The 27,512-nt window shown below is 34.8% G+C and overlaps 2 protein-coding genes across 2 annotated transcripts in view; both read left to right on the forward strand.

The window, feature by feature from the left end:
* LOC129221463 (molt-inhibiting hormone-like) overlaps positions 1-26,097 on the forward strand; it is a 45,540-nt gene extending 19,443 nt beyond the window's left edge. The window contains exons 2-3 of the mRNA XM_054855943.1: positions 962-1,155; positions 25,719-26,097. Coding sequence (XP_054711918.1) covers positions 962-1,155; positions 25,719-25,839 — 315 coding nt within the window. The 3' untranslated portion in view covers positions 25,840-26,097. The remainder of the gene's footprint in view (positions 1-961; positions 1,156-25,718) is intronic.
* LOC129219854 (gastrula zinc finger protein XlCGF71.1-like) overlaps positions 19,713-27,512 on the forward strand; it is a 246,465-nt gene continuing 238,665 nt past the window's right edge. The window contains exon 1 of the mRNA XM_054854165.1: positions 19,713-19,813. The gene's annotated coding sequence lies outside the window, so the exon portion shown is untranslated. The remainder of the gene's footprint in view (positions 19,814-27,512) is intronic.

Here is a 27,512-nt window from a genome sequence, read left to right on the forward strand (position 1 = left end):
CTTCTACCTTCTCCTCGTTTCCTACGAGGGCAAATCAAAAAGTCTTTGCGCCTATTTTTTATTTGCCAAAAAAAAAAGATCCATACAGGTATTTACAAATATACGCACTTACACTATTTTTCCACATAGTTACCACACCGGTTCAGACATTTGTCCTATCGCAGCACTAAATTAGAGATCCCCCTGTCGTAGAATTCTTCCAGCTGCCTGTGGAATCACCGTCGGACCGCGTTCTTGGCTTTTGTCCTGCCAGAAACTTCTTCAGTGGACTGAAATCGTAAAAAACACCAAGGGGAAGGTCTGGACTGCAGGTGCATTTCCCTGTGAATTGCTATGGGCTTTTGTCCTCTGCTCCATACAAAACGAATAACACTTCTCTCCTCATAAGCTGTGGACGTCTAATGAACAACCGCCATCTTAAATGACTGATAGCAGCTCCGCTCATCGGAGCAAAAGGCAGATACGGCTGGTACGGTTCAAGGAATAGTCAATCCTGGGAATGTTCACTTTGTATTCACAGCCGTATTTCGGCTTAAAAAAAAATCGGCGCAAGGACTTTTTGATTTGCCCTCGAACATAATTTCGTCAATTGAGTTCGAATCTGATTGAAATTTTCATACACCGCACAAAAAAAAAAAAAAAAAATCGCACTAAAACAGATTGGAATGTATTTCGTAGTTAAAATGTGATTACTTTTGGATAAATCATTTTGTTCTGAAACGGTACTCTTCGGATTTCTTCCAGTGTTTCTGGATCATGTTTCCTGTGGTATGTCACGAGCTCTGGTGGTCGGCCGAGACCTACATCGCTCTAAAACAGAATCGTGTAGGCCTCGGCCGATCTGTTTTAGTGCGAACTAGAATCTCACTAAAACAGGTTGGAATGTATTTCAAAGTTAAAATGTGATTACTTTTGGATATATCATTTTGTTCTTAAGCCGTACTCTTCGAATTTCTTCCAGTGTTTCTGGATCATGTTTCCTGTGGTATGTCACGAGCTCTGGTGGTCGGCCGAGGCCTACATCGCTCCTGCGCTTCAATATGTGTGGCTTGGTTGCAACGGCACCGAAAACGTAAGGAGCATAGCTCGCTTGTCTCGTATCTGCGAAGAATGCTACGAAATGTTCCGAGAACACGACTTGCCGATCACATGCAGGTGAGAAGATCTCTCCACATTCCTCTTTTTCGTGGATAAACGATTAAAATGTGCTACACTCTAAAACGGAGGTTCTCAACCTTTCGGGCTGTGTACCCAAGAGCGGATTCAGGGGAGGGTCAAAGGGTCAGCTGACCCCCCTGTGACAAGAATTTTATTATTATTTTTATTATTATTTAAACTTCAAATTTTTAGATATGAAGGACTAATATAAGGAACTAATGTTAACTTTTTTTGCTTCGTTCTGTAATGTTTTTCTTCCCAGTACGACATAATCCAAAGCATATGATTGAGTTCGTTTAGTGTGCTACTTCTATGTTATGAGTTTTTTGTTCATTTTCAAACGAACCAGCACCTCAAATGAGCTTAATGTGTTTTCAGAGCACTCTTCCACTTCAAACCACACGTTGTGTGTGCTATAAAATGTTTATTTATGTAGAAATATGATTTTAAGTGAAAATTTGGGCAATATGATCCACGGCACAGGTTACACCATTGAAAAATTTAGGGGGAGAGGTTAATTTGAAAGGGTTTTGATCTCATTTGGTGGTGAGTGTAGGTCGTGGCATGTGAGGAGTATGCTAACATCCTTGGGGGGGGGGGTCACCCTTGTTTAACTGACTTCTTTATGCGGTATAATACGCTAACCATTGGAACCTTGACCCCCCTTTCAAAAAATTCTGGATCCGCCCATGTGTGTACCCCTCTTTGAACATTGATGTGAGGACACGTCCCCTCTTCCCCGTATATAGTCATTACAAGCACAACAATAGGAAAATATCAGTTTGAAACTGAAGCTGATTATACTGCAGAGCAAAAAAAAAAAAAAAAAATAGCTCCGAAATACTTCCGATATAATTCTTGCTGATTCATAAGTAAAATGACCCCCTGAATCCAAATATGACCACAGTTTTCCTCCGCTACGTCCCACTTTTTGTAAATGGCATCCCCCTCCCCCCCCCCCTCCCAACAAAGTTCAAAAGCATGAACATTTGGAGAAAGTTGCGAGATTCATGCGAGTGTTCCCCCCTAAATTTTTAAAATAATCTAAACCGATGTTTTTCTTTTTTTTCCCTTGGGATTTGTTTTAAAAAAATTTCGGCATAAAACCAGAGAAAAGATGATGTCTCATGTCCAAATACATTTTTACATTGTAAAAACAAAAATAGATATTGGTAGCATTGCCTTTTGCACAGTCAGAGTTGCATTGCAAATCTTCAGTAAAAAACTTTCCTTTCCACATTACTCAACTTACATTCACAGAAATAATTAAGGTAAACATTAACTTAAATATGCTTATAATATAGCGCCAATGTATATTTATATTTCTTGGGATGAACTGCCCCCGTTGTTTTTCACTATTGTTGTTACTCAAATAAAACTTCGTAAATCCCGGGTATACAATTTATTGTAGACGACATGACATATACAGGATATAATTCTTAAACATCTTGAGCAACTTAAACGTATAATAATCGTATATAATTAGCTTAGAACCGTAGGACGTATAATAACGACAATTCAAAAGAAAGTAATTCTAAACATTTTCCGTTGCCAGGTTCACTAAACATAACTATAGTAAAAACAGTGTTGCCAAATTATCAAACGAGTTTCAACATACTCCCACCTTTTGTATTGCAAATAAAGCTGGTCGCAATACAAAACTACAATAAAATAAAATACATAATAAATAATTTCAAATTATAACAAAATGAAAGACAATGATGAATAATGCAAATAATAGTTAACACAATTTTAAAGTCACAGTACGAAAAAAAACTAATTGATGTCTACAAGTCCAAACGTTGTGGAGGGAATATTCGTCGACCACTGCGGGTTTGTTTCACTGGTTGAGGTACCTCGGTCATGGGAATGAAAATCTCAGCGTTAGGGTTGAGGGTTTTTGGAATAGAAGCTGCTGTGGACTCCAAGTACCCTGAATCGATATTAGCTGCCACCTCCTTCCCATTTGCTGCTAGGTCTGATGGCAAATCACTGATTGACATTTCGAGAGGATACAGCCTCTGCAAAGGTCTAACGAGGTAGCCATTAGCAACTCGTAGTTTGGCAATTCTTTGGATACCATCCCTGCCAGGATACAGTTCAACAACACGACCTAATGGCCAGTTCAATCTCTTAGTGTCCTCACATCCTATGAGAACTATTTCTCCCACCGAAATTTCCTGCTGTTTTGATCTAAATTTTGGATTGCGTACAAGTTCACCTAAATATTCCTTCTGGAAGCGTTTTCGAAAATTATCGCGCAAACTTTGCACATAACGCACTCTTTTTAATAAATGCTGGGAGTCAAGGATGTCCAAGTCATGTGTTTCTGATCCTCTTATGTCTTGTATGAAATGAGCTGGAGTTACAGGTGTCATTTCATTCGGATCGTCCGAGATATAGGTGAGTGGTCTCTCATTAATGACACTTTCTGCTTCGCACAACACCGTGAGCATCTCTTCGTATGTCACGCAAGCCTTTCCCAAGCACTTTCGTAAAATTTGTTTAATACTACGTACCATTCTCTCCCACCAACCACCATACCATGGCGCGGTGGGTGGGCTAAAATGCCATTTGATGTTTTGCAAGGCACATTCAGATTGTATTTCCTCCCAATTCAGTGATTGAAGGGCTCGTGCTGTTCCAGTAAAATTTGACCCATTGTCAGAATACATTATAGAGCATCTCCCTCTTCTAGCGAAGAATCTTCTCATTGCTTGCCGGAATGCTTCAGCTGACAATGACGTGACGAGCTCTAGGTGAATGGCTCTATATACAGCACATGTGAACAAAACAATCCATGCCTTGGTACCTTGACGTAAGTGTAAAGGTCCCGCCAAATCTACACCAGTGACTTGGAATGCAGAAATGCGTTTTGTTCTATCAATGGGTAGAGGCGCTGTATTCGGCTGTACTGGCTTGCTTGAATGTCGCTTGCAGATCACACACTTGCTTATAACCCCTCTAACAACCCTCCAACCGCGAGGAATCCAGTAAAGCTCTCGAATATGATTCAGAGTTGTCTGAACACCACTATGCATCAAAGCTTTATGAACGTATTCGATGTACAGTCTCACGATGGGATGATCTGGTAGTACGGTTGGTTTCTGAAAATCTTCTGGGTCTTCACCCAAAACTAACTTAGTTTCAACTTTTAAAACTCCAGACTCTTCGGAAAATCGTATAGACTTCGAGTATTTTTCCTTCAATTCAGCATGCAGTTCTGTTTGTACCAATTTAATGACGGCGAGTTCTGCCTTCTGTATTTCTTCACATGTTAACTCGGAGATAACTCGGGTGGACTTATACCTAGCATTATTTATAAATCTCAGCATCCAAGCTACCATTCTTATAACTTTGCTGTACTTAGAAAAGTATAGAAGCTTCTTGCTGAAGTTTTCCTGTAAGTTAATATTCGTGCTGCAGATAACACTTTTCTTTCTTTCAACTAAAGCTTCTTCAGGCATCGTAATCTCAGTATTTGGCCAGGTATTTTCTGTTTCTTGTAGCCAAGTGGGACCCTCCCACCATCGACTATCTATCAGCTCCTTCCAATTACAAGAACGCGAGGGCAAGTCGGCCGGATTCATAGATCCTGGTACAAATCTCCAACTATCGACATTTGTAAGTTGACGTATTTCTTTAACCCGGTTACCGACGAAAGTATTCCACGGTTCTCCTTTCGTTATCCAGCTTAGGACAACCATTGAGTCGACCCAAAAGGAAATTTTCAAAGGTTGCTGTATTGCTTCTAAAACGGTACTTGCTATTCTTCCTGTTAATATTCCTCCCAGAAAGTCAGCACCGATGAGCATGTCAGTAGGAGGAGTTTCTGGACCTATGTCTATTAGTTCAATTCCTCGACGTTTTAATTCTTGTACTAAATCTGGGTCACGTATGCGAGGCAAAGAAGAACATATCTTGGGCTGGTCCAAAATTGACATGTTGCACGAAAACCTTCTATCGATACTCTGAACGTTGATGTCATAGCGACCATGTTTAACTTCAGCTGTTTGCTTACCACCAAATAGTCCTTGGGACAATAACTCTGTACCTGAAGGCTTTAACCTTAACTCTTTAACTACTTGGTTGGTTACGTAAGATCGCTGTGATCCATCATCAAGGAGGGCTCTGACATAAATTTCTTGATTTCCATTTCTTAAACGTATCAATATTGTTTTCAAATATATAACCTTCTGAGGTGTAAGTTCCGTAAATAAAGTGGACGTATTCACTTCTATCTTTGATTCATTAGGGAGTTGAACCTTATTTTTTCTAGGCAATTCTGGGCACAAAATTACGTAGTGTCGCTTTCCACATACAAGGCAATGAATATTACTGCGACAGTTTTTCGCCATGTGTCCAATCTTCAAGCACACCAAGCAGCAGCGTCTACGTATTACAATTGATTTTTTTTCTTCTGTACTCATAGAGGCAGCTTTATGACAGTCTTGACTGTCATGACGTTTCTGACAAAAAATGCACTCAGTCTTACAAGGCCTTTCGTAAGAAGATATTAAACTCATTGCTGTAGGTTCATCTTTGCTTGAAGATTCCTTCTTACCTTTTGCGGGTTGACCAAAAGCTCTTTCAGCTAAAGCCCGATGTTCTTCCCCTTCTATCTCGCGACGAAGAAATGACATCAACCTTTCCAACAGTTTCTCTTTCGTAATTTGGACGGTTTCTTCATCATCCACCTCACTGTTTAATAAATATCTATCCCAAGCCTTTAATACATCAGTTGGAAGACACGACTCCACAACCGGATACAACATGGCAGCATAATTTTGCGTAGTGACGCCTAATGTTTCCAGAGCTCTTAAACTCGAACCGAGCTTGTCGTACAAATCAGAAAGCTTAATGTTAGCTCGGTTGTTTACCAATGTTAAAAGATCTCGTATAAACACGTCAATTAATAAATCACGTCTGCCAAACCTGGACTCGAGATGTTCGATAACCTTAGCATAATTTTTCTTAGATGGTGGATAACTTTCTACTATATTGCGCGCTTTCGAAGTAGGCTTCAATGATGACAGAAGATACTGAAACTTATCCTCTTCTAATATACTAGTATCTTCATGAATACGACTGTATTGCGCCCAAAAGGCAACCCAAGTCCTTGGCATTAGGTCATATTCTTTCAATTCAATTTTTGGAAGCTTCAACTTAACAATCGTAGCTGTATCAATTGGCGAAGAAGCGCCAATCATACTACGCCGTAAACAATGCTCATATTCTGTTTTAAGTTCAATAAAGCGATCTCTATACGTTTCCATTTCATCATATTCCTTATCGCTTTGCTCGTAAATTTCCAATAATTGAGCATCAGCACTAAATAAACGCTCGGCTTTATCCGCCAACTTATTAAAAATTGCGCCAAGTTCATTACCTCCGACTTCTTCTTTCTGTGTTCTTTCAAATTGATTACAAGTCGTGGTAAATAACCTTCGTAAATTAGTTCTTTCTTTCCGTAATCTTTCAAATTTGTCGCATTTCTGAGTGATAACGGCATCATCTTTGTCTTCGTTGTCAGACATATTCGCTGTTCGAATAAAAAAATACAAAGTTCAAACTTCACGGACGCCACTTGTTGTTACTCAAATAAAACTTCGTAAATCCCGGGTATACAATTTATTGTAGACGACATGACATATACAGGATATAATTCTTAAACATCTTGAGCAACTTAAACGTATAATAATCGTATATAATTAGCTTAGAACCGTAGGACGTATAATAACGACAATTCAAAAGAAAGTAATTCTAAACATTTTCCGTTGCCAGGTTCACTAAACATAACTATAGTAAAAACAGTGTTGCCAAATTATCAAACGAGTTTCAACAACTATACCAAGAAGTGATAAACAATAGAGCCGGTGCATTCCCAAAAATATTAATACTATAATGCATTAATGCTACTTTACAAGCGTACCTAAGTTCATTTTAATCATAATTATATCTTAGTAGAGGACCCGACAGACGTTGTTCTGTTCAAACTTTGTAAATTGAAAAGTTTAAAAAATTCGATAAACTATCAAGTGTTTGAACCGTTCTGTTAAAAAAAAATTCAGTGACTAAAAGTACTTCTTTTGACTGAAGGAAACAACCCCATTTTGTTTGCTTCTGCCACTATCAGCAAGGCCATGGCCGAAGAACTTTGGCCCTTGGTCTTTGGCGTCCACAAATTTGGCGACAATTGGGAAAATTGCTAAGACTTAGTTTTCAAACTCTTCCCGCAATTTCTACATTGTTTGCGGGAATTATCATACCGTAGATCGTAAAATATGCAGAATTGGCGAAAACATTTCCCCATTGCTTAAATTCCGTGGGGCCAAGTTTGTGTACCTTTAAGGTATTAAAATGAAGCGAAGCTAAAAGACGTAACCATGGCAATTCGAAACAAAACATCAGTAATTTTAATGGAGATTAGATTTATTCAAATTTTATTTTTAACCGCTTGTAACTTTTTTTCCTTTGGAGATAGAAGGTTACTTTGTCGACCGAAGGTCGAGATATTTCAGGAGTAAAAAATGTCATTTTTTCCAACGGTGTTAAAAAGAAAACTCTGGGACAATTCCTTCACTTTTTATTGATAGATTTAATGAAGAAAGTATTGCCAAAATTTCAACTAAGTCTAAAAAAGTTCGAGATTAAAATGCAAATTACTCCCGTCGTTATGAAGTTAGAGCATCGAAATAAATTGCTTAGAACGCGGAAAATTCTACCCTTTTCAACGATATATAATATTAATACGTGCAAGTAATTTTTCACCCATTTAATAGCCAATAATAGGCAATTTACGAGAAATTTGGGTCGAAATTGGAATAAAAAAGACTATTTATCGGATTTTTTTCGAATTATAGCCTATGTTACTCAGTGAGAAGGCACCTTTCATACAGTGAAAGAATTTTTCAAATAGGTGCAGTAGTTCCGGAGATTACCTCGAACATATAAACACACAAAAATCCGCCCTCTCTCTTTATAATAATACTAGCAAAAATACCCGGTGTTGCCCGGGTCTGTAATAGTTATGAGAAACAATCGTTATTTGCCCTTGTTTTCTGTTTTAAGCGAAAGAAAACGAACCTTTTTGAAGTGATTAAAAATCGAGCTTCTTCCTTACTCATAAAACTAAAATAGCAATTAGTATAAAGAACAAAATAGTATTCATTTAGAAACGAAAGCACGACGTTTAAGCGTATACAAATTTGAAGAATTTCCGAAATATGAAATTAAACTTTACATGTTTAAAAAAATTTATCTGTTAGTACTTTTTTTTTACATCTAAAACCTTCTCTGTATGGCTATTGATGTACGAACTGTTTTAAAAAATGTAGCCGCCCGTGTTCCCCTTACACTTGTTTTAGTTTTTTTTGGGAAATTTCAATTATTGTGGGCACTTAGTGCGGTTTAAAATGTTACCAAATTTGCGAGAATCATTTTGGGACACCTTCGATAATACTCCCCCCTCTTACTAATTTTTATTATACAAACATTGTCGCCAGATGCAGAGATACTTTTGGTCAAAATAAAATGGCGCTATACGGTTTCAACCGAAATGTTTCCAAAATAAGTAGTAAAATTTGGCGATTGTTTGAAATTGTGCAAAAATAAAAATTTATGGAAGTTATTTTGCTCTTTATGGATTTGCCTTATTTAGTTGCTGGATTATTTTACACAGTAAAAAAAGTTTTTTAAAAAGATTCTTCGATTGGCGATATTTTGTTTCATGGTGTAAGCTGAGAAACATCATTACGTAGCCTTTGGCTTCAAAAACAGCGACAGTTGGAAAAACTACCAAATGCATCAGCTACTGAAGCTTTCTGCAAAAACTTTCGCGATATTTCTGTTGATTGATCGGATAGTGAGTAAGTGTCCAATCGGCATAATTAATAATGAAAAAACCGTTAATTACATTTAAGTTCCATTTAAATGGAAAATGATCAGCCAAATCTATTTATTTTTAGCCAATCTTGTGGAAAAACGTTACTTTAAGATTTGACTTGAGAAAAGCCTCAAAAAAGTCAGACGAAACACAAAAATATTCAACAATACAACAGTTCTAGCTATCGACTGGGAGTTGAGATGATACACTAAATAATGAATTGGATTGATGAAAGCCTTCGAACAGGGAACAAAAAAGCTCATTACTCGTTTTTTATACCACTTAGAAACTTCGAACGAATGCTATCTTCAGCAGAAAAATTAGCGCTTTCGATAGACACATAATGTTAATATGTGCCCGTTTTTTTCTACCCCCATATTGGGGCATTTGTGCGAAAATTTGGACAAATTAGAATAAAAAAGGAACTATCAATCGGATTTTTTTCGAACTGGTCTATAAACCTTCCCAATACCAAACTGAACAAACGGTGAAAGTTTCAGCCAAATCTGCCGGGTAGTTTCTGAGATCTTAGGGAACAAATTTACCAAACTCCATTTTTACTTTCTTCTATATCTAATATATAGAAGAAAGTATTGGATTCGTGCAAATTTTCGTATTTCGAATTTTGACGGATTCGAACGTTTTGAGGTGTGCTGAGTGTAATTCGATCATTTTTGGAAAATGTCTGTCTGTCTGTATGTGTGTGTGTATGTGTGTCACGTCTGTGTGTGACCAGTTTTTTGTGGCCGCTCTACAACAAAAACTACCGCATGAAATCGAACGAAATTTGGTACACATATGTGCCCCTATGTGAACGTGTGCCCATTAGTTTTTGGCGCGAATTCCTCCAAGGGGGGTGGAGCAATGGGACGTTTTTCGAGTTACGCGTGCTTGCTATTCCTCAGGAAGTAACTGGCGGAATCAAACAAAATTTGATCCATATGTTGGTATTAACAGGAACAGGTGCTGATTCAATTTTGGTGTCAATAACTCAAACGGGGGTTGAGCTATAGAACGTTTTTTGTCGTCAATTGTGACTGCTGTATCTCAAGAAATAATGAACGGAATGAAAGAAAAATTTATCGGCAAGTAGCCCTTAGTGGGTATAAGAACTGATTTTATTTTTGTGTCAACAGCTAAAAAGGGGGTAGCGCAATCACCCGTTCTTTTTTTCCATTTTGAGTGCCCTATCTCAAGAAGTAATGCTACGTTCTGGTTGAAATTTGGAATATATGTGAATCCATATGTAAACAGGCTTTGGTTCTATTTTGACGCCGATCGCTCCAAGAGGTGTTGATTTTTTTTTTTTTTTTTTTTTTTTTTTTTTTTTTTGCGAATAAAAATATTTTTATTAATGCAACAATAAGAAAGATAAATCGTAATAGATTGTCGTCTGCGTATTTCTCGTGATTTTAATTGTATGGAAATGATAGGAAATATTATCTCAATGATTTAAAATTTTTAACTGTTGCCATCTTATGTTTGTTAACAAATAAAATATTTGTAATTCATTCAACCAAGGCTTTTAAAATAACTTTCAATTTTCGCTCTTTGCTTTGCTTTTGCAATAATTCAGACATTGGGTCAAGTTTTTGCATGTGTAATTTTGTTTTTGTTGGGAATATTGCTTCCTCGTCAAGCATGGGGAGGGATCAGGAAAAAAAAAAGAAAAATATAGAAGAAAGTTTCGTGATGGCCACAACATACTAGTTATATATATAGACTAGCAAAAATACCCGGCGTTGCCTGGCTCAGTAATAATTATGAGAAAAAATCGTTACTTGCTTTTTTTTTTTTTCTGTTTTAAGTGAAAGAATTTAAAACACATCTTTTTGACATGATTAAAAGTAGAGTTTCTTAATTACCCATAAAAGTAAAATAGCAATAAGTAGAAAGAACAAAATAGTATTGATTTAGAAACGAAAGCACTATATTTAAGCATATACAAATTTCCAAAACATGAAATTATTCTTCTCATGTTTAAAAAGATTAATCTGTTGATACTTTTTTTTTAACATGGAGTCTAAAACCTTCTCCGTATTGCTATTGACGTTGCTCGTTATCCCCTTATACTTGCTTTAGTTATTTTGGAAAATTTTAATCATTGTGGGCTCTTGGTGCGATTTTACCGAATTTGCGGGAATCGTTTTGGGATACCTTCGATGATGCTCCCTCCTTCTTTCCTTACTTTGTAAAAACGATATATTAATTTTCGTTACAAAGATATTATCGCCAGGTGCTGAGATACTTTTGGTCATCATAAAATGGCGCTAAAGAGTTTCATTCGAAATGTTTCCAAAATAAGTAGTAAAATTTGGCGATTGTTTGAAATTGTGCAAAAAGGAAAAATAAATGGAAGTTTTTGTACTGTTTATGGATCTGCCTAATTTAGTTGCTGGATTATTTAACACAGTAAAAAAAGTTTTTTAAAGATTCTTTGATTGGCGATATTTTGTTTACATGGTGAAAACTGAGAAACATTATGACGTAGTCCTCGGCTTCAAAATCAGCGACATTGAAAAAAACTGCCAAATGCATCAGCTACAGAAATTTTTCTGCAAAAATTTTGGCGATCTGCTGGTTGATTGGATAATGAGTAAGTGTTCAATCAGCATAAATAATAATAAAAACCATTAATTACATTAAAGTTCTGTTTAAATGGAAAATGATCAGCCAAATCATGTATTATTTGCCAATCTTGTGCAAAAATCTTACTTCAAGATTTGACTCGAGTAAAGCCTTGAACAGTCACGAAAAGCAAAGATAGTCAACAATACAACAATAGTCGCTATCGACAGGGAGTTGAGATGATACACTAAATACTGTATTGAGTTTAGGAAAGCCTTCGAACATGGAACTAAAAAGCTCATAACTCGTTTTTTATTCTACTTAGAAATTTCGAATAAGTTCCATCTTCAGCAGAAAAATCAGAGCTTTCGATAGACATATAATGTACATATGTGCAAGTATTTTTTCCTCCCTATATTAGAGAATTTATACGAAAATTGTATTTTATTGCTCTCCTAAGGGGGGTTTTGCCCCCCCATAACGGGACGAAAACTACCCTATGTGTTATTCTGATGCATAAGCTATATTATTGTAAAGTTTCATCAAAATCCGTTCAGTAGTTTTTGCGTGAAAGAGTAACAAACATCCATACATCCATACATCCAAACATCCATACATCCATACAGACAAACTTTCGCATATATAATAGTAGTAAGATCTTATAGGTTAAGACAGGTGAAGTTCGGAAAGCACCTGGTGCAGATGTGCAGGGCCTGATTATGTATCTGATCCTGGAGTTTAAGAGCACTTTTGACTGCGGAACCTTAAATTTGGTATCCGTATTGAGTTTTTGAGTACATAAGCCTTGTAGATTCTTAAAAGGGACTCTGTATCGGCACCCCAAGAAGTGTCAACCAAGACTCTGAAAATATTTAATTTTAATCTACATTCAAATACAATATTCCTCAGAGTCTAAAATATTCTCAGAGATTCCTCTCTCATCTGGTGAAATATATAGTACGTAAAAAATTAATTAACAAACAAATAAAGCAACAGTTCCTTTTAAACAATGCCGCTAATATATTTTTCCCGTAAAAAATTCGTTAATCGTTTTCAAAAAATATATATACAAAATTAAAATTAAAAAGCATGTCAAAATAAAATACGTGTTATCAAAAAAAAAAAAGAAATTTTTTGTCGCTTTTGGGTAAAAATGAAGTGCCTTAGCTTTTATATTCCCCGTTGCTAAAAATTAAAAGGTATACTTTAGAAAGTAAACAAATCTTTACTAATAATAAAGCTGAAAGTCTCTCTGTCCGGAGGATGTCTGGATGTCTGTGACGCGCATAGCGCCTAGACCGTTTGGCCGAGTTTCATGAAATTTGGCACAAAGTTAGTTTGTAGCATGGCGGTGTGCACCTCGAAGCGATATTTCGAAAATTCGATGTGTTTCTTTTTCTATTCCAATTTTTAGAACAAAAATATCATAAGATGGACGAGTAAATTGCGAAACTATCATAACGTGGAACCGTAACATTGGCGAGCAAATGAACATAGCAAATTGGCGAAAAATTCGTCATCCATTATTTGTAAATATACAGGCGAACCAAAAGACCTTTTAATTTTTCTATTACGGGCAAAGCCGTGCGGATACCACTAGTAAATAATAAAATATCCCCATAAATAAAGTTTTCGTCAAAAGTAAAATCGTTTACACAGCTCTTTCTTTCTGTAAAAATAAATCTTTATACATAAAGGGCTAATCTCTGTCCGGATGTCCGGGGTGAACTTGAAAACTACTGGACGGATTTTAACCATTTTTTCACCCTAGATAGCTACATTATCAGGGAACAACTTAGGCTATAATTTATTGCTAAAGAACTTAGGTTTAAAAAGTTATGGTGGAAAACAGTACATTTCATGTAATTTCCCCATTCAATGATTAAATATAAAAACCATTGTTACAAAAATTTGTTGTCTAACAACAGCAATATTATAAGTAATGACCATTAAAATTTTGATTTATTCCTTAAAAACTTAGTTTTAAAAAGTTATGGTGGAAAACAGTAAATTTCATGTAATTTCCCCATCAAATGAGTAAATTCGCAACTTTAATAAACTATTGGGGGCGCAGCAGCCACTGTCTACTGGCGGATGAAAAAGGTAAAACATATTTTTACGCAGTAACAACAGTAATTTTTGATCGTATTTGTGAGGAGCTTTCTTTTCTATTTTTCTGAAATTACATTACAACATTGCAAACTGCTTGAAGTCTGTAATTTACCCCAAAGAAAACACGTGGAATGGAATGTTTTACCTTTTTCTTTAGTATTGGTAACCACCGTAAGGAGCGTATTCGAGCTCTGGAGTTGCGAATATAAAACCCATTGTTACAAAAATTCGTTGCCTAACAACAGCAATATTAAAAGTAATCGTAATGAAAATTTGGAATCAAGGCTTCTCCGGAGCAAACATGAGTTTAAAGTCACTTAAACATTTGGAAACACTTCCTTTTGCACCCTTAAAGAAACATAGCAGAGAACTTTTTTTTCTTTTGTGTGTGTGTACAATATATTTAAATAATAAAGCGCACGGTTTTTTTTACTGATCTTTGTTCTTGTGAGTTCATATTTTGAAAATTCTTCAAATTTTTATGTGCTTCAATTCGTGCTTTCGATTCTAATTGAATATTCGTTCGTTCTTTATACTTATTGCTATTTCACTTTTATGGTTAATAAAGAAGCTCGATTTTTAATCATGTCAAAGCGGTGTGTTTTGAGTTCTTTCAGTTAAAACAGAAAACGGAAGAAAGTTGCGATTGTTTCTTACAATGGGGTGGTTTCCCCCAGTCAAAATAGTACTTTTAGTCACTGAAATTGATAGAATAAGCAAAAAATAATAATAATAATAACTTGGACCCAGAAATAATTTCATTTTCCCAACGGTTATTTTTTCATTAATTTTTTAAAATGTCAGATTTTTCAAACAAGGCGTGGTCTTAATGACGTCACAAATGATGCACTTTGCCGCATCTTTCACCACGTTTCCACGTTATGATAATCAAGAAGCGAATTAAAATTGCGCTCTACGCTTGCGATCAACAATTTTATTGCCAATACACGTGAGTAAAGATGCGAATTAAATATTTAGCTCTGTGAGGGGCAACACTAAATGACATTTCATCATTTGTGATGTCATCCGGCAGAAATATAAACAATAAAAACGCACCGATTTAAGTATTTTTTAAAAACATTAAACTTAAACAAATTATTTATAAAATGGTCGGATCTTATGTCTTTAACTATGCAAAAAAAAAAAAAAATTACTTTCAAAATTTTGGAAACGACCCCATTATTACTGACCCAGGCAACGCTGGGTATTTTTGCTAGTAAATAAATAAAGCACTCCGAATTTCCTTGTATTCCCCGTTGCTAAAAATAAAATAAATAAATTCAAACTTTAGAATGAAAATGAAAACAAATCAACTTGAAAAAAAATCATTATTCCACAGTAAAAGCCAGGGCTGCGGAGTCGGATTGATTTTGGGGGTAAAGGATTCAGAGTCGATAGTCGAAGGCTTTAAAATTCCAAGAGTCGAGGTCAGTAATCCCCCCCCCCCCCCCGGGTCTGTATTTCTGTCAAGACAATGGAGTTAGAGTCGGAGTCGGACTGATTTTGGGATACAGGAGTCAGAGTTGAAGGCCCTAGGAGTCGGAGTCAAGAGTTGGTCACTTTCCCACCAACTTCGCAGCCCTGTGAAAACATTTACGCTTTGAATTCATTCCATTTTGATTCAGTTACTTTTTTTATATTTTTTTTCTCTGACTTGCGTCAATAAATCATTTTTTTTTTTTTCCATTTCTTGAAACCAAAATTTGAAAATGTATTCAGAAGCAGCACAATTTTTGCAGCCTTTTTTTTTTTTGCTTTGTCGTTAATGTTAACAATTTTCGAATTTTTTAAAAAATACCCTTAAAATAGTTAAATTTTAAAAAATTCTAGGAAAGTTCTTCAAAAATTTTTTCCAACAAAGTTTGTTTGAGACAATGCTTTTTTGGTGGAATCTACCGGGTGTTCCGCTTTAACCTGCAAGACCGCTATTTTCGCAACTGTTAGTCTTAGATGCGTACTTCCAGTTGCAAAAATGTTCAAAATCAGATGCAGAGTTTAGGTATTGAAAATTTGAAGCAAAAGAAAAAATGAGTCAAAAAATAAAAAAATTAACTTTTTATACGGGCCCTAGGAATCCTAACTTAGATTTAGGTAAATAATCTTCATTGAAAAATATTACTTACACAAAAAACTTGAGATTTGTGCGACCAAAACTCAAGGAGATATTAGAATACGAAGTTTTAAGGGACCATACAGAAGATGAGATTGGAACTTATCGCCTATTCAGAAGAAGGACAGGTTGTCGAAGTAAAAAATAACGTATTTATATATTTCATAACTATTCAAAAATAAATTCAAATGTTATGCCATGATACTCAAAAACGCACTACAAAACCTCGAAGAATTTGATCAGGGTGGCGACAGGAACTGTGAAAAAAAGTTCCCTGACTTTTCCCTGATTAAGTTCACCAAATTTCCCTGATTTACGTTACCAATGGTAATGTTTTTCTTTCTTTGCGCTACTTGAAATCCATTGTATGTTTGTATAAAATGCAGTATTTTAAACGTTTTAAGTTGTGTAAAGTTGTTGAACTAAAGATATATTTTAAAAAGATGCTACTTTTTTAATAAAATGGTTAAAAAAAACATATCAAGTCAATTTTTTTAGGGAAAAAAAGCCTACAAAACAGCATATTCAATTTTTCTACATGGAAAGATTATAGAAAATTAAAAAAAAAAAACTTTCCTTCCAGAAACCACTTAGCATAAGAATTTTAAGAAACTATTAAAATTACTCTTAAAAAAATATGTGTATTTATGATAGAGCTAAAAAGCAATTGAAATTATTTTGAACTAAGTTTTCAAACAGTATAATAATTGTTGCAAGAATAACAAGTAATAGTGAAAGAATAGAAGTAATGTAGTTATTCTTATATAACTAATTGAGATATTTATGCAAAACAGATGAAACCATTTGACATCCATTCATAGGGAGCTTTTCTCTAATCAAGAACATAGGTTTTAATGAATAAATACAGCATTTTAACAATAAAAAAACTAGTATGTTGTGGCCATCACGAAACTTTCTTCTATATTTTTCTTTTTTTTTCTGATCCCTCCCCATGCTTGACGAGGAAGCAATATTCCCAACAAAAACAAAATTACACATGCAAAAACTTGACGACCATCCCAATGTCTGAATTATTGCAAAAGCAAAGCAAAGAGCGAAAATTGAAAGTTATTTTAAAAGCCTTGCTTGAATTAATTACAAATATTTTATTTGTTAACAAACATAAGATGGCAACAGTTAAAAATTTTAAATCATTGAGATAATATCATAGACCATAGACTAATAATAAGAGTAGACCGAGCTATGGCAACCCTTTTGCTGCTCATAAACCAAACCATGTGACTGGTGGATATCCTAGCAACAGCGGGCGTTAATCGTAGCAGACGATCAACGCCAGCGCGAAATAAAATAAATAGAATTGATGGAACACGGAAGTTTGATCTTTTATAGAGTCCGATTTGTAAATTTGTTATTCTAAGTTGTAAATATTTTGTTAATATAGTGAGTTTTTCGTTTAGATAGCATTGTGCATTTTCTTTAGTCAATTTCAATAACTCTCTAAGCAATAAAAGATGCAAGCGACCAAGAAGAATCAGCAAACGGTAAGATTTTTACCTACAGTTTCAATTTAAGATACCGATTAGTACATTTTTGCGTTAACGCAAAACGTTTACGCCATTTCGTTCACGCCAACGCTGACAGCTCCAAATGAAATAAAAGTTACCGAAAACTGATCAAAAACTATTACTAATGTCAAAATAATGCATAACTAAAAGAAAAACAGTTCAATCTCTGCACCTGGAAGTTTTTTTTGATGAAAACACATTGTCTTAAAATACATGTCGAGTGCCAAACTATAGATAATGCTGCCATCTAGCAACCATGCTGCCAAAGTCTTCGCCAAGCCCTTCCACTAGTCACATGATACATCTATGAACCAATTTTCTTTATCAGCAAGAATGAGAAAGCTCGGTCTACTCTTATTATTAGTCTATGTCATAGACTAATAATAAGAGTAGACCGAGCTATGGCAACCCTTTTGCTGCTCATAAACCAAACCATGTGACTGGTGGATATCCTAGCAACAGCGAGCGTTAATCGTAGCAGACGATCAACGCCAACGCGAAATAAAATAAATAGAATTGATGAAACACGGAATAATGATCTTTTATGGAGTCCGATTTGTAAATTTGTTATTCTAAGTTGTAAATATTTTGTTAATGTAGTGAGTTTTTCGTTTAGATAGTATTGTGCATTTTCTTTAGTCAATTTCAGTAACTCTCTAAGCAATAAAAGATGCAAGCGACCAAGAGGAATCAGCAAACGGTAAGATTTTTACCTACAGTTTCAATTTAAGATACCGATTAGTACATTTTTGCGTTAACGCAAAACGTTTACGCCATTTCGTTCACGCCAACGCTGACAGCTCCAAATGAAATAAAAGTTACCGAAAACTGATCAAAAACTATTACTAATGTCAAAATAATGCATAACTAAAAGAAAAACAGTTCAATTTCTGCACCTGGAAGTTTTTTTTAATGAAAACACAGTGTCTTAAAATACATGTCGAGTGCCAAACTATAGATAATGCTGCCATCTAGCAACCATGCTGCCAAAGTCTTCGCCAAGCCCTTCCACTAGTCACATGATACATCTATGAACCATTTTCTTTATCAGCAAGAATGAGAAAGCTCGGTCTACTCTTATTATTAGTCTATGGATAATATTTCCTATCATTTCCATACAATTAAAATCACGAGAAATACGCAGACGACAATCTATTACGATTTATCTTTCTTATTGTTGCATTAATAAAAATATTTTTATTCGCAAAAAAAAAAAAAAAAAAAAAAAAATCAACACCTCTTGGAGCGATCGGCGTCAAAATTGAACCAAAGCCTGTTTACATATGGATTCACATATATTCCAAATTTCAACCAGAACGTAGCATTACTTCTTGAGATAGGGCACTCAAAATGGAAAAAAAGAACGGGTGATTGCGCAACCCCCCTTTTAGCTGTTGACACAAAAATAAAATCAGTTCTTATACCCACTAAGGGCTACTTGCCGATAAATTTTTCTTTCATTCCGTTCATTATTTCTTGAGATACAGCAGTCACAATTGACGACAAAAAACGTTCTACAGCTCAACCCCCGTTTGAGTTATTGACACCAAAATTGAATCAGCACCTGTTTCTGTTAATACCAACATATGGACCAAATTCTGTTTGATTCTGCCAGTAACTTCCTGAGGAATAGCAAGCACGCGTAACTCGAAAAACGTCCCATTGCTCCACCCCCTTGGAGGAATTCGCGCCAAAAACTAATGGGCACAAGTTCACATAGGGGCACATATGTGTACTAAATTTCGTTCGATTTCATGCGGTAGTTTTTGTTGTAGAGCGGCCACAAAAAACTGGTCACACACAGACGTGACACACATACATACACACATACATACATACAAACATACATACATACATACACACACACACACAGACAGACAGACATTTTCCAAAAATGGTCGAAATGGACTCAGCACACCTCAAAACGTTCGAATCCGTCAAAATTCGAAATTCGAAAATTTGCACGAATCCAATACTTTCTTCTATATATTAGATATAGAAGAAAGTAACTAGTATGTTGTGGCCATCACGAAACTTTCTTCTATATTTTTCCTTTTTCTGATCCCTCCCCATGCTTGACGAGGAAGCAATATTCCTAACAAAAACAAAATTACACATGCAAAAACTTGACGACCATCCCAATTCGGAACTCCAGCGCTCGAATACGCTACCTTGCGGTGATTTATAAAACTGCGTCTGCACCTAAAACATTGCCACGTTGCGCATCACGTGTGTCTGTTGACGTAAACACAGGCAGTTTGTTCTGAGTATTTATTAACGCAATCGATGTGTCTTAGTTTGCTTTCAGCTACAGAAATTAATTCGTCCCTTAGTAGTATTCTCGAGCTTCTCAAAATAATGTTAGTTTTCCTTATTTCTTTCAAAAAAGTATTAAATGGTGGAAGCGTAAACATGAAAACTCTGGATAAACAAAATTGGATAACGTTATACCAGGTAAAATTTTTTATTGTTTTGTATGAATTTGTAAGAATATGAGATTTTTTTAATCTTAAATTAATTTAACTAATCATATTTTACAGCAGCATTTAGTTGGAATGGACAGTATGCAAAATATTTTCTTGAATTTATTATCGTAGAACAAAATGAAAAATGTTTAACCGAGAAAGAATTTACTTTATTCCTTTTATTCTCAGCTGAAAGGTTTCGCCAAATTTGTTTAGGGTTATAGTAGTTTTAGTATTGTGCAAGCAAAGTAGCCTTGGCGAGTTTTCGCATTTTTAGTTAAACCATTTTTAATTTTTATCATGAGTGGAATAAAATGATAGTAAGATTACAGAATTCGATAAGCAAAAAGAAATAATGGTCAATCAACTGAAAAGAAAACTACCACCATATATAAACTGTGAGTACACATTTTATTTATTTTGTTCTGAGTGAATTTGAATCAGTTTTTCAATTCGATGGAAAAAAAAACGAACTTAACAACATTGACTGGACACTTTTCCTTAACCTAATTCCACATAAATGATTTAAATAACCTTTGTTACTACAGTATCCTACTGAAATAGACAGTATGCAAATAAATTTTCTTGAAAATATTTATCGCAGAACAGATTGAAAAATCCAGAAAGAACGTTAAGAATTTGAACAATAAAAAATAAAAGTTCGCCAAAAATCTGTTTATAGGCTTATGGTTTTAAAATTATGTGAAAGAATAATGTATCTTGACAAGATTTCGCATATCAGGTAAATCATTTCCATGACGAATAAATTAAATGCATGATTTCTTTGGATATCCAATCATATAGTCATAGAAATAAATTATCTAGTGTTAAACGTTACTCTTGACAGTCTGCCACGTATGTGCACTATGTGACAAAAATGTCAACAAATGCTGGAAATGTCACGAAACTGAACTTAATATGTACTAATGTATAGAAAAAACGGTACAAAATGAAAATGCCGTTCGAAGCGAACCAAAAATTTATGAATTCCGAATTCAACATCGTGAAAATGGCTGCTTCAGAACAACTTACTGTGTGTTCTGCATTAATTGTTTACTTTCGTAATACTTTTTGGTTTCTAATCTCTTTCTATATGGGTCAGAATAACCAAAAGACTTTGAAAAATCTTTTCAAATGAATAAAGCGAAAAAATCATACATACGAACAAAAATCACAACACTTTTAGCATTTTCTTCGTTACCACATGCGTTTGTTTTAGTTTTCAATTCCGCCATTAGACAGTGACTGCAGTGCCCCCTATAGTTCGTTGGAGTTGCGAATGTCTGAATTATTGTAAAAACAAAACAAAGAGCGAAAATTGAAAGTTACTTTAAAAGCTTAACTTGAATTAATTACAAATATTTTATTTATTAACAAACATAAGATGGCAACAGTTAAAAATTTTAAATCATTGAGATAATATTTCCTATCATTTCCATACAATTAAAATCACGAGAAATACGCAGACGACAATCTATTATGATTTATCTTTCTTATTGTTGCATTAATAAAAATATTTTTATTCGCAAAAAAAAAAAAAAAATCAACACCTCTTGGAGCGATCGGCGTCAAAATCGAAACAAAGCCTGTTTACATATGGATTCACATATATTCCAAATTTCAACCAGAACGTAGCATTACTTCTTGAGATAGGGTACTCAAAATGGAAAAAAAGAACGGGTGATTGCGCTACCCCCTTTTTAGCTGTTGACACAAAAATGAAATCAGTTCTTATACCCACTAAGGGTTACTTGCCGATAAATTTTTCTTTCATTCCGTTCATTATTTCTTGAGATACAGCAGTCACAATTGACGACAAAAAACGTTCTATAGCTCAACCCCCGTTTGAGTTCTTGACACCAAAATTGAATCAGCACCTGCTCCTGTTAATACCAACATATGGACCAAATTTTGTTTGATTCCGCCAGTTACTTCCTGAGGAATAGCAAGCACGCGTAACTCGAAAAACGTCCCATTGCTCCACCCCCCTTGGAGGAATTCGCGCCAAAAACTAATGGGCACAAGTTCACATAGGGGCACATATGTGTACTAAATTTCGTTCGATTTCATGCGGTAGTTTTTGTTGTAGAGCGGCCACAAAAAACTGGTCACACACAGACGTGACACACATACATACACACACACACATACATACACACACACACATACACACACACACATACACACACACACATACATACATACACACACACACATACACACACACACAGACAGACAGACATTTTCCAAAAATGGTCGAAATGGACTCAGCACACCTCAAAACGTTCGAATCCGTCAAAATTCGAAATTCGAAAATTTGCACGAATCCAATACTTTCTTCTATATATTAGATATAGAAGAAAGTAATAAAGATATTTACTTAAGTGCACAAGTTAACTCTATTTCAAATGATTTCAGTATGTAACGAAAAAAAATCTTAGATTCCTTTCGTAAGAAAGAACTTGAAAATAAGAGAAAAAAAAAGGAAAAGAAGATAATTTTAAAATATATAAAAGAAGAATACAACTTGGTTATAAAATTAAAGAATCACTTAAGTCTGAAGAAAAGAAAACCTTTATAATCTGCGGTGACAACAAATAGTATAACGGCAAAAACAAAAGTTTTTTTTATTGAAAGTTCAATTTTAGCAATTAAATTTAAAACGCGAGGAAGTAATAACTTTTAAGCTTTTCTAGTAATAATTCGAAAATCAAAGATTTCTTCTTGAAATCGTGATTACAGTATGCTAATTACTTCGAGACAACGGAATAAAGGCAAAGGAGCTAAGGCATTAATGAAGGCTTCCTCTTTGCCTGTATGGTTGTTTATTTTACATAGCATTGGAAGCGTAAAAGGAAATTTCAAGCTAGGTAAAATAAACAACCTAACAGACACAGAAGCAATCTTAGGAAGTTCATCCTGTGGTTAATAAGTAAGATTCAATACTTTGAGGTTGAGGAAAAAAGATGCACAAATATGCGGCAGCGTTTAATCGCAAATCATTAATTTTACTTTTTTTTTTAAAAAACAGATAATTGGCGGAAAATGCGTAGGGAATTAGGGTACTTAATTTCGTAAAGCAAAAAAAAAATTTTTTTCTTCATAAAATCAATTTTCCCTGATATTTTGTTATTTTTTTCAAATTTCCCTGACTTTTCCCTGATTAATAAAGTTCCCTGATCTGTCGCCACCCTGTTGATAAACTACACTCTATACACACATGTAATTTTAAACGTTTTTAACCGCTATATTCCCCCCCCCCCGCCAAAAAAAAGTGTTCCAGTAAAACCTGTAAAGTTGACCACCCTTGTAAGTTGACCACCTGTCTAAGTTGACCGCTATTTTCAGGCAGAATTATATCTATATCATATAAATCAACCTATATTAGTCGACCACCTGTTTAAGTTGACCACTAAAGCAGTGCACCGCAAGTGGTCAACTTACACAGGTTTCACTGTACTTACGGCGAGTGTAAAATGGTGTAAGTCATGTAACGCTGCGTTTCATATCTCGGTGAATAATATGGGTTACTAATGTCAAACTTTTTTGCGTTGGAATTTTTTTTCAATGGAGATTATCTTCCTAAATATAAGTTAGGGGACCTATTGCCCGTATAAAAAGTTAAATTTCGTATTTTTTTTATTTTTGCTTTAAACTTTCAATATTCTAACTCTACGTCTGATTTTGAACATGTTTGCAGTTGGAAGTAGTATATGCATTTAGGACTAACGAATGCGAAGATAGAGGTCTCGCAGGTTAAACCGGAATATCCTGTATATTGACCTAAAGTCTCCCTGTAGACACTATAATGTGAAAGTTTTTTGACCTGTTCAAAATTGAACGAAAAATTGCTAAAATCAAAAGTAAAACATGAATACTGATGAGATCTTTTGGGCAAAAAAGTGTGTTTGAATCGGACTGTTCAGTGTTCACCCAAAAAATATTGGGGGGGGGGGGCAGACAGTCCAACCAGACACAAATTTTTCCCATCTCGAAACCCTACTTTCCAGTTTTTAATTTTTCAATGTTTAATTATTTTATTTATTTTCAACCCTAGTTTGTTTATAGCCATATTTTAAAGATGCATTAAGCCTTCTTTAGTGTTTTTTTTCCCCTCTCTATTCTTTAACTCACGTAAGCTAAAAAGAAATGATTTCGTTCACTAATTTAAGTTTTAGGTTTTGTTTAAAACAAACAACGCAACCAGAAAAATTATTACATCCACAAATACTTTTAACGAAAACTTTCTCATTGAAAATGAGAATCAAATACAAATGTGATGACCAGAAAGAGGCACAGAACCCAGCTAGGCAGGTCTCAGTCAGTTTATTAGTCCCCAATGAAGGTCAATGACCCTCTTAAAGCTGTCTCTAGTCCCTTACTCGTCACAGCCTTTTCCGGTAAGTTGTTCCAAGTGCCCACTATCCTACTAAAGCAGTAATTTTTCCTAATTTCCAGGTTAGAGTAAGATTTGTATAGCTTAAAACAGCGCTTCCCAAACTTTATAGACAGGGGAGCTTTTTCATGGACCAATATTTAATGCTGACCTCTATCATTAGGGTGCATATTAAACTGTAGTTGGTAGTTAATTTAAGTTAATAGTTTTAACCAGCACCATAGAGGGGAACATCATTATATAAAAACAGCACTAGGTAAGTAGTTTACACTGCTTAACTTTACTTGCAAAATTCTGGAGTACAAAAATAGAATTTAGCAGGCAAATAAATAGATAACACAGGAATTAAAATTATAAATTGAACTTCGAACAATTGGAAGGAGTGATATTGTTATAGCTGGCAGTTTTCATTCGTTAAATTCAATTTTTTTTATAGCAGGAGTCGGATATCAGGTTCAGCACCTACACAACTTCGACATTTTGTTTTAGTTGCTTCCTAGGTTGAAAATGCGGATTTGAATAGGTATAGACTGGCAAACGGAAGAACACATTTTGCTTTTGCAACGAGAAGTTAATATTTTTTGTTCCCCCGACAAACCCGAAATTGAGGGTAAGTATCCTGGAAGATAGTTTTTAATGCACTCTTCTGCAGAGGCGTAGCTAAGGGGGGGGGGGGTTTGGGGACAAACCCCCCCCCCCCCCCCCCGAAAAGTTAGTCTCAAAAGAAAAAAGAGAAAAAGAAGAGAGAAGAGAAAGAAAAAAAAAAGAAGAAAAGGAAAAAATTCCAAGCGATTATACATATACGTATATATATATATATATATATATATATATATATATATATATATATATATATATATATATATATATATATATATATATATATATATATATATATAAAAGAAGTAACCCCCCCCCCCCCCGAAAGTCGGGTCTAGCTACGCCACTGCTCTTCTGTCTATTAAACATTCATATTCACGTGATGACAGACTGCGTGGTTTGGTCGGAGCAGAAAACGGGTTGGACACTTATGCGTGATCTTGCAGCATTATATGTCGAGATGTCGGGAAGTAAGGCTCAAAGGGGGTGAGGGTCCGATATTGCTCCCCTGAGATTTGAAAAATTTATGTTTTCATACATAAGTGAGAGTGGTTTTTGTTGTATTCCGATAAAAACTGTATTAAGTATACACACTTTCTCCCCACACATTGGCTCGAAATGACGGACATAGTTCAAAGGAATGAAACAGGTGAACATTTCTGGTTTTCAAAAGCATTATTTGCCGCGACCCCAGTTTGGGAAGCCCTGGCTCAAAACAATGACTCCTTGTCCTGCTTTCCGTGCAAAAATTCCGCTCATCAATATCTTTCACTTTGATAAACTTAAGCAGCTGAATCATGTCCCCTCTGACCCACCTTTGCTCCAGGCTTTACATATTAAGCCTCAATATAAATAATCAATATTGATTTTTTAAAATATATATATATTTCCTTTTCAGATCAAATTGCTACCATAACGAGCTGTTTCGTCACTGCGTGCGAGCTGTTGAAAGGGAACATTTGATCGAGTTGGTGCTCACTCTGGCGAGGGAAGTCAGCTTGCCAACCAGAAAACGATGATCACTCGAACATAAAGCTTTTAAATACCAAAAGATTCCTAAGAACGCACCATTATTCCTATGAGATCTACTGATTTCGGAAGCGAAAGACAGTGTGGATGATCGGAAGGCAACGGGCGACGGATGTGCAATGAATTATTTAAAAAATGCTTGTCAGAGACCATTTTATTTTCGTAGAACATTTGACTTCATTGGCTACCATTTCACTTGCATCCAACACTAGATGTTAGTGTGACAATTTTTGCTGACGGTTCTTTGATTTTTGCGCTCCGGAGAACCAATAAATAATGATTTTTCAATACATACTGCTTTGTTTTCCATCATTTCAAAATATATTTTACATAACAGGAAATTTAACAAAGAAATGCACGACTGTGCAAAAAAAATAGACATTGATTGGTACCCATTTCTTTCAACGCATAGAGGTTTCTTTCTTCCAAATGTTTTAACATTCAAAAGCAAGAAGAAGAAAGTATTAATAATGTTTTCATTATGATTAAAATGAAAATAGTGATGTTTTTACTCCTTCCTATTTAAATTTAATGCGTGGGATTTCAGTTCTTTAGCAAATTTTTTTTTTCTCTTTTTTGCCGTAATATGCAATGAGCAAATCAGGAGGAAAAAAAACTGACTGCTCATTTTCTTTTCTATTTTTTTTTCAAATTAATTCGCAGGTGTTAAATTAGCAGTTACTATTTATTTTTGACATGTATTAATTTTTTAAAGGGAGGGCGAATTTTTTCTAGTGCAAATGCACCAATTAATAAAGTTTAAGATTAAAAAGTAAGTAAATTCTCTTCAGTTGACATCAACAAAATGAAAAGTATAAAATGAACTCAAATATTTGGTCAATAAACCACCAGGTAAATCCACAGCTATCTGATTTCTATTTCGTACTAAAATCCATGCCACCGGACTAAAATTAAAAAATGCCTCAATGCAGTATGAAGGATTTAACTTTAAAAAAGTAATGGATTGTTGTCAAAGGGAGGAAATAAGAAACGAAACTAATACTAATTCAGCACTTAATATTACATAACCATTAAACTATTTTAAATTTACATGCACTAAAAACAAATATAATTTAGCACTTTTTAAAGTAAAGTTGATATTAGTCATTGTGTTGGTGAGATACAATAGAAAATGTTAAGCATCCCAGAGTTCTAAAACGAGTATTATAGTATGCAAACAGATAAAATAAAATTAAAAAGGCACAGAGCTTTGGCATTGTTCTAGACCAGCAGTTCTAACCTTTTTAAGGCTCCATAAAGTGGATAATACATAATCAAGAACAACCTCAAAGTTTATTCTGAAAACAAGTTAGCCATTGAATTTATTTATTCAAATTACGAAACAAATACCTTTGTTACCATCAAGAATTAAAAAAAATGTTTTGTAATCACTATTTATTAAATTAAAAAGTTGTCAGTATGAGTTCATATTGCTTACTTTTAAAAATTCGTTTCAAATATTTAGTGCAATTTTTACTCAAACTAAAGTCTTTTAAGCTCATAAGTTTTGTAATATGACAGGCCGATGATGAAATCCTTTTTTTTTTTTTTTTTAAACATTATAAAATTCCATTTTGCCCCTATCAGGGTAATCAATGAAATCCAGTTTTCTCTGAGCCATTTTCCCTTCTGCGTATAGCCAGATCTGCCAAATGCTGCAAAA

This window comes from Uloborus diversus, chromosome 4, assembly GCF_026930045.1.
Source record: "Uloborus diversus isolate 005 chromosome 4, Udiv.v.3.1, whole genome shotgun sequence".
NCBI lineage: Eukaryota > Metazoa > Arthropoda > Arachnida > Araneae > Uloboridae > Uloborus > Uloborus diversus.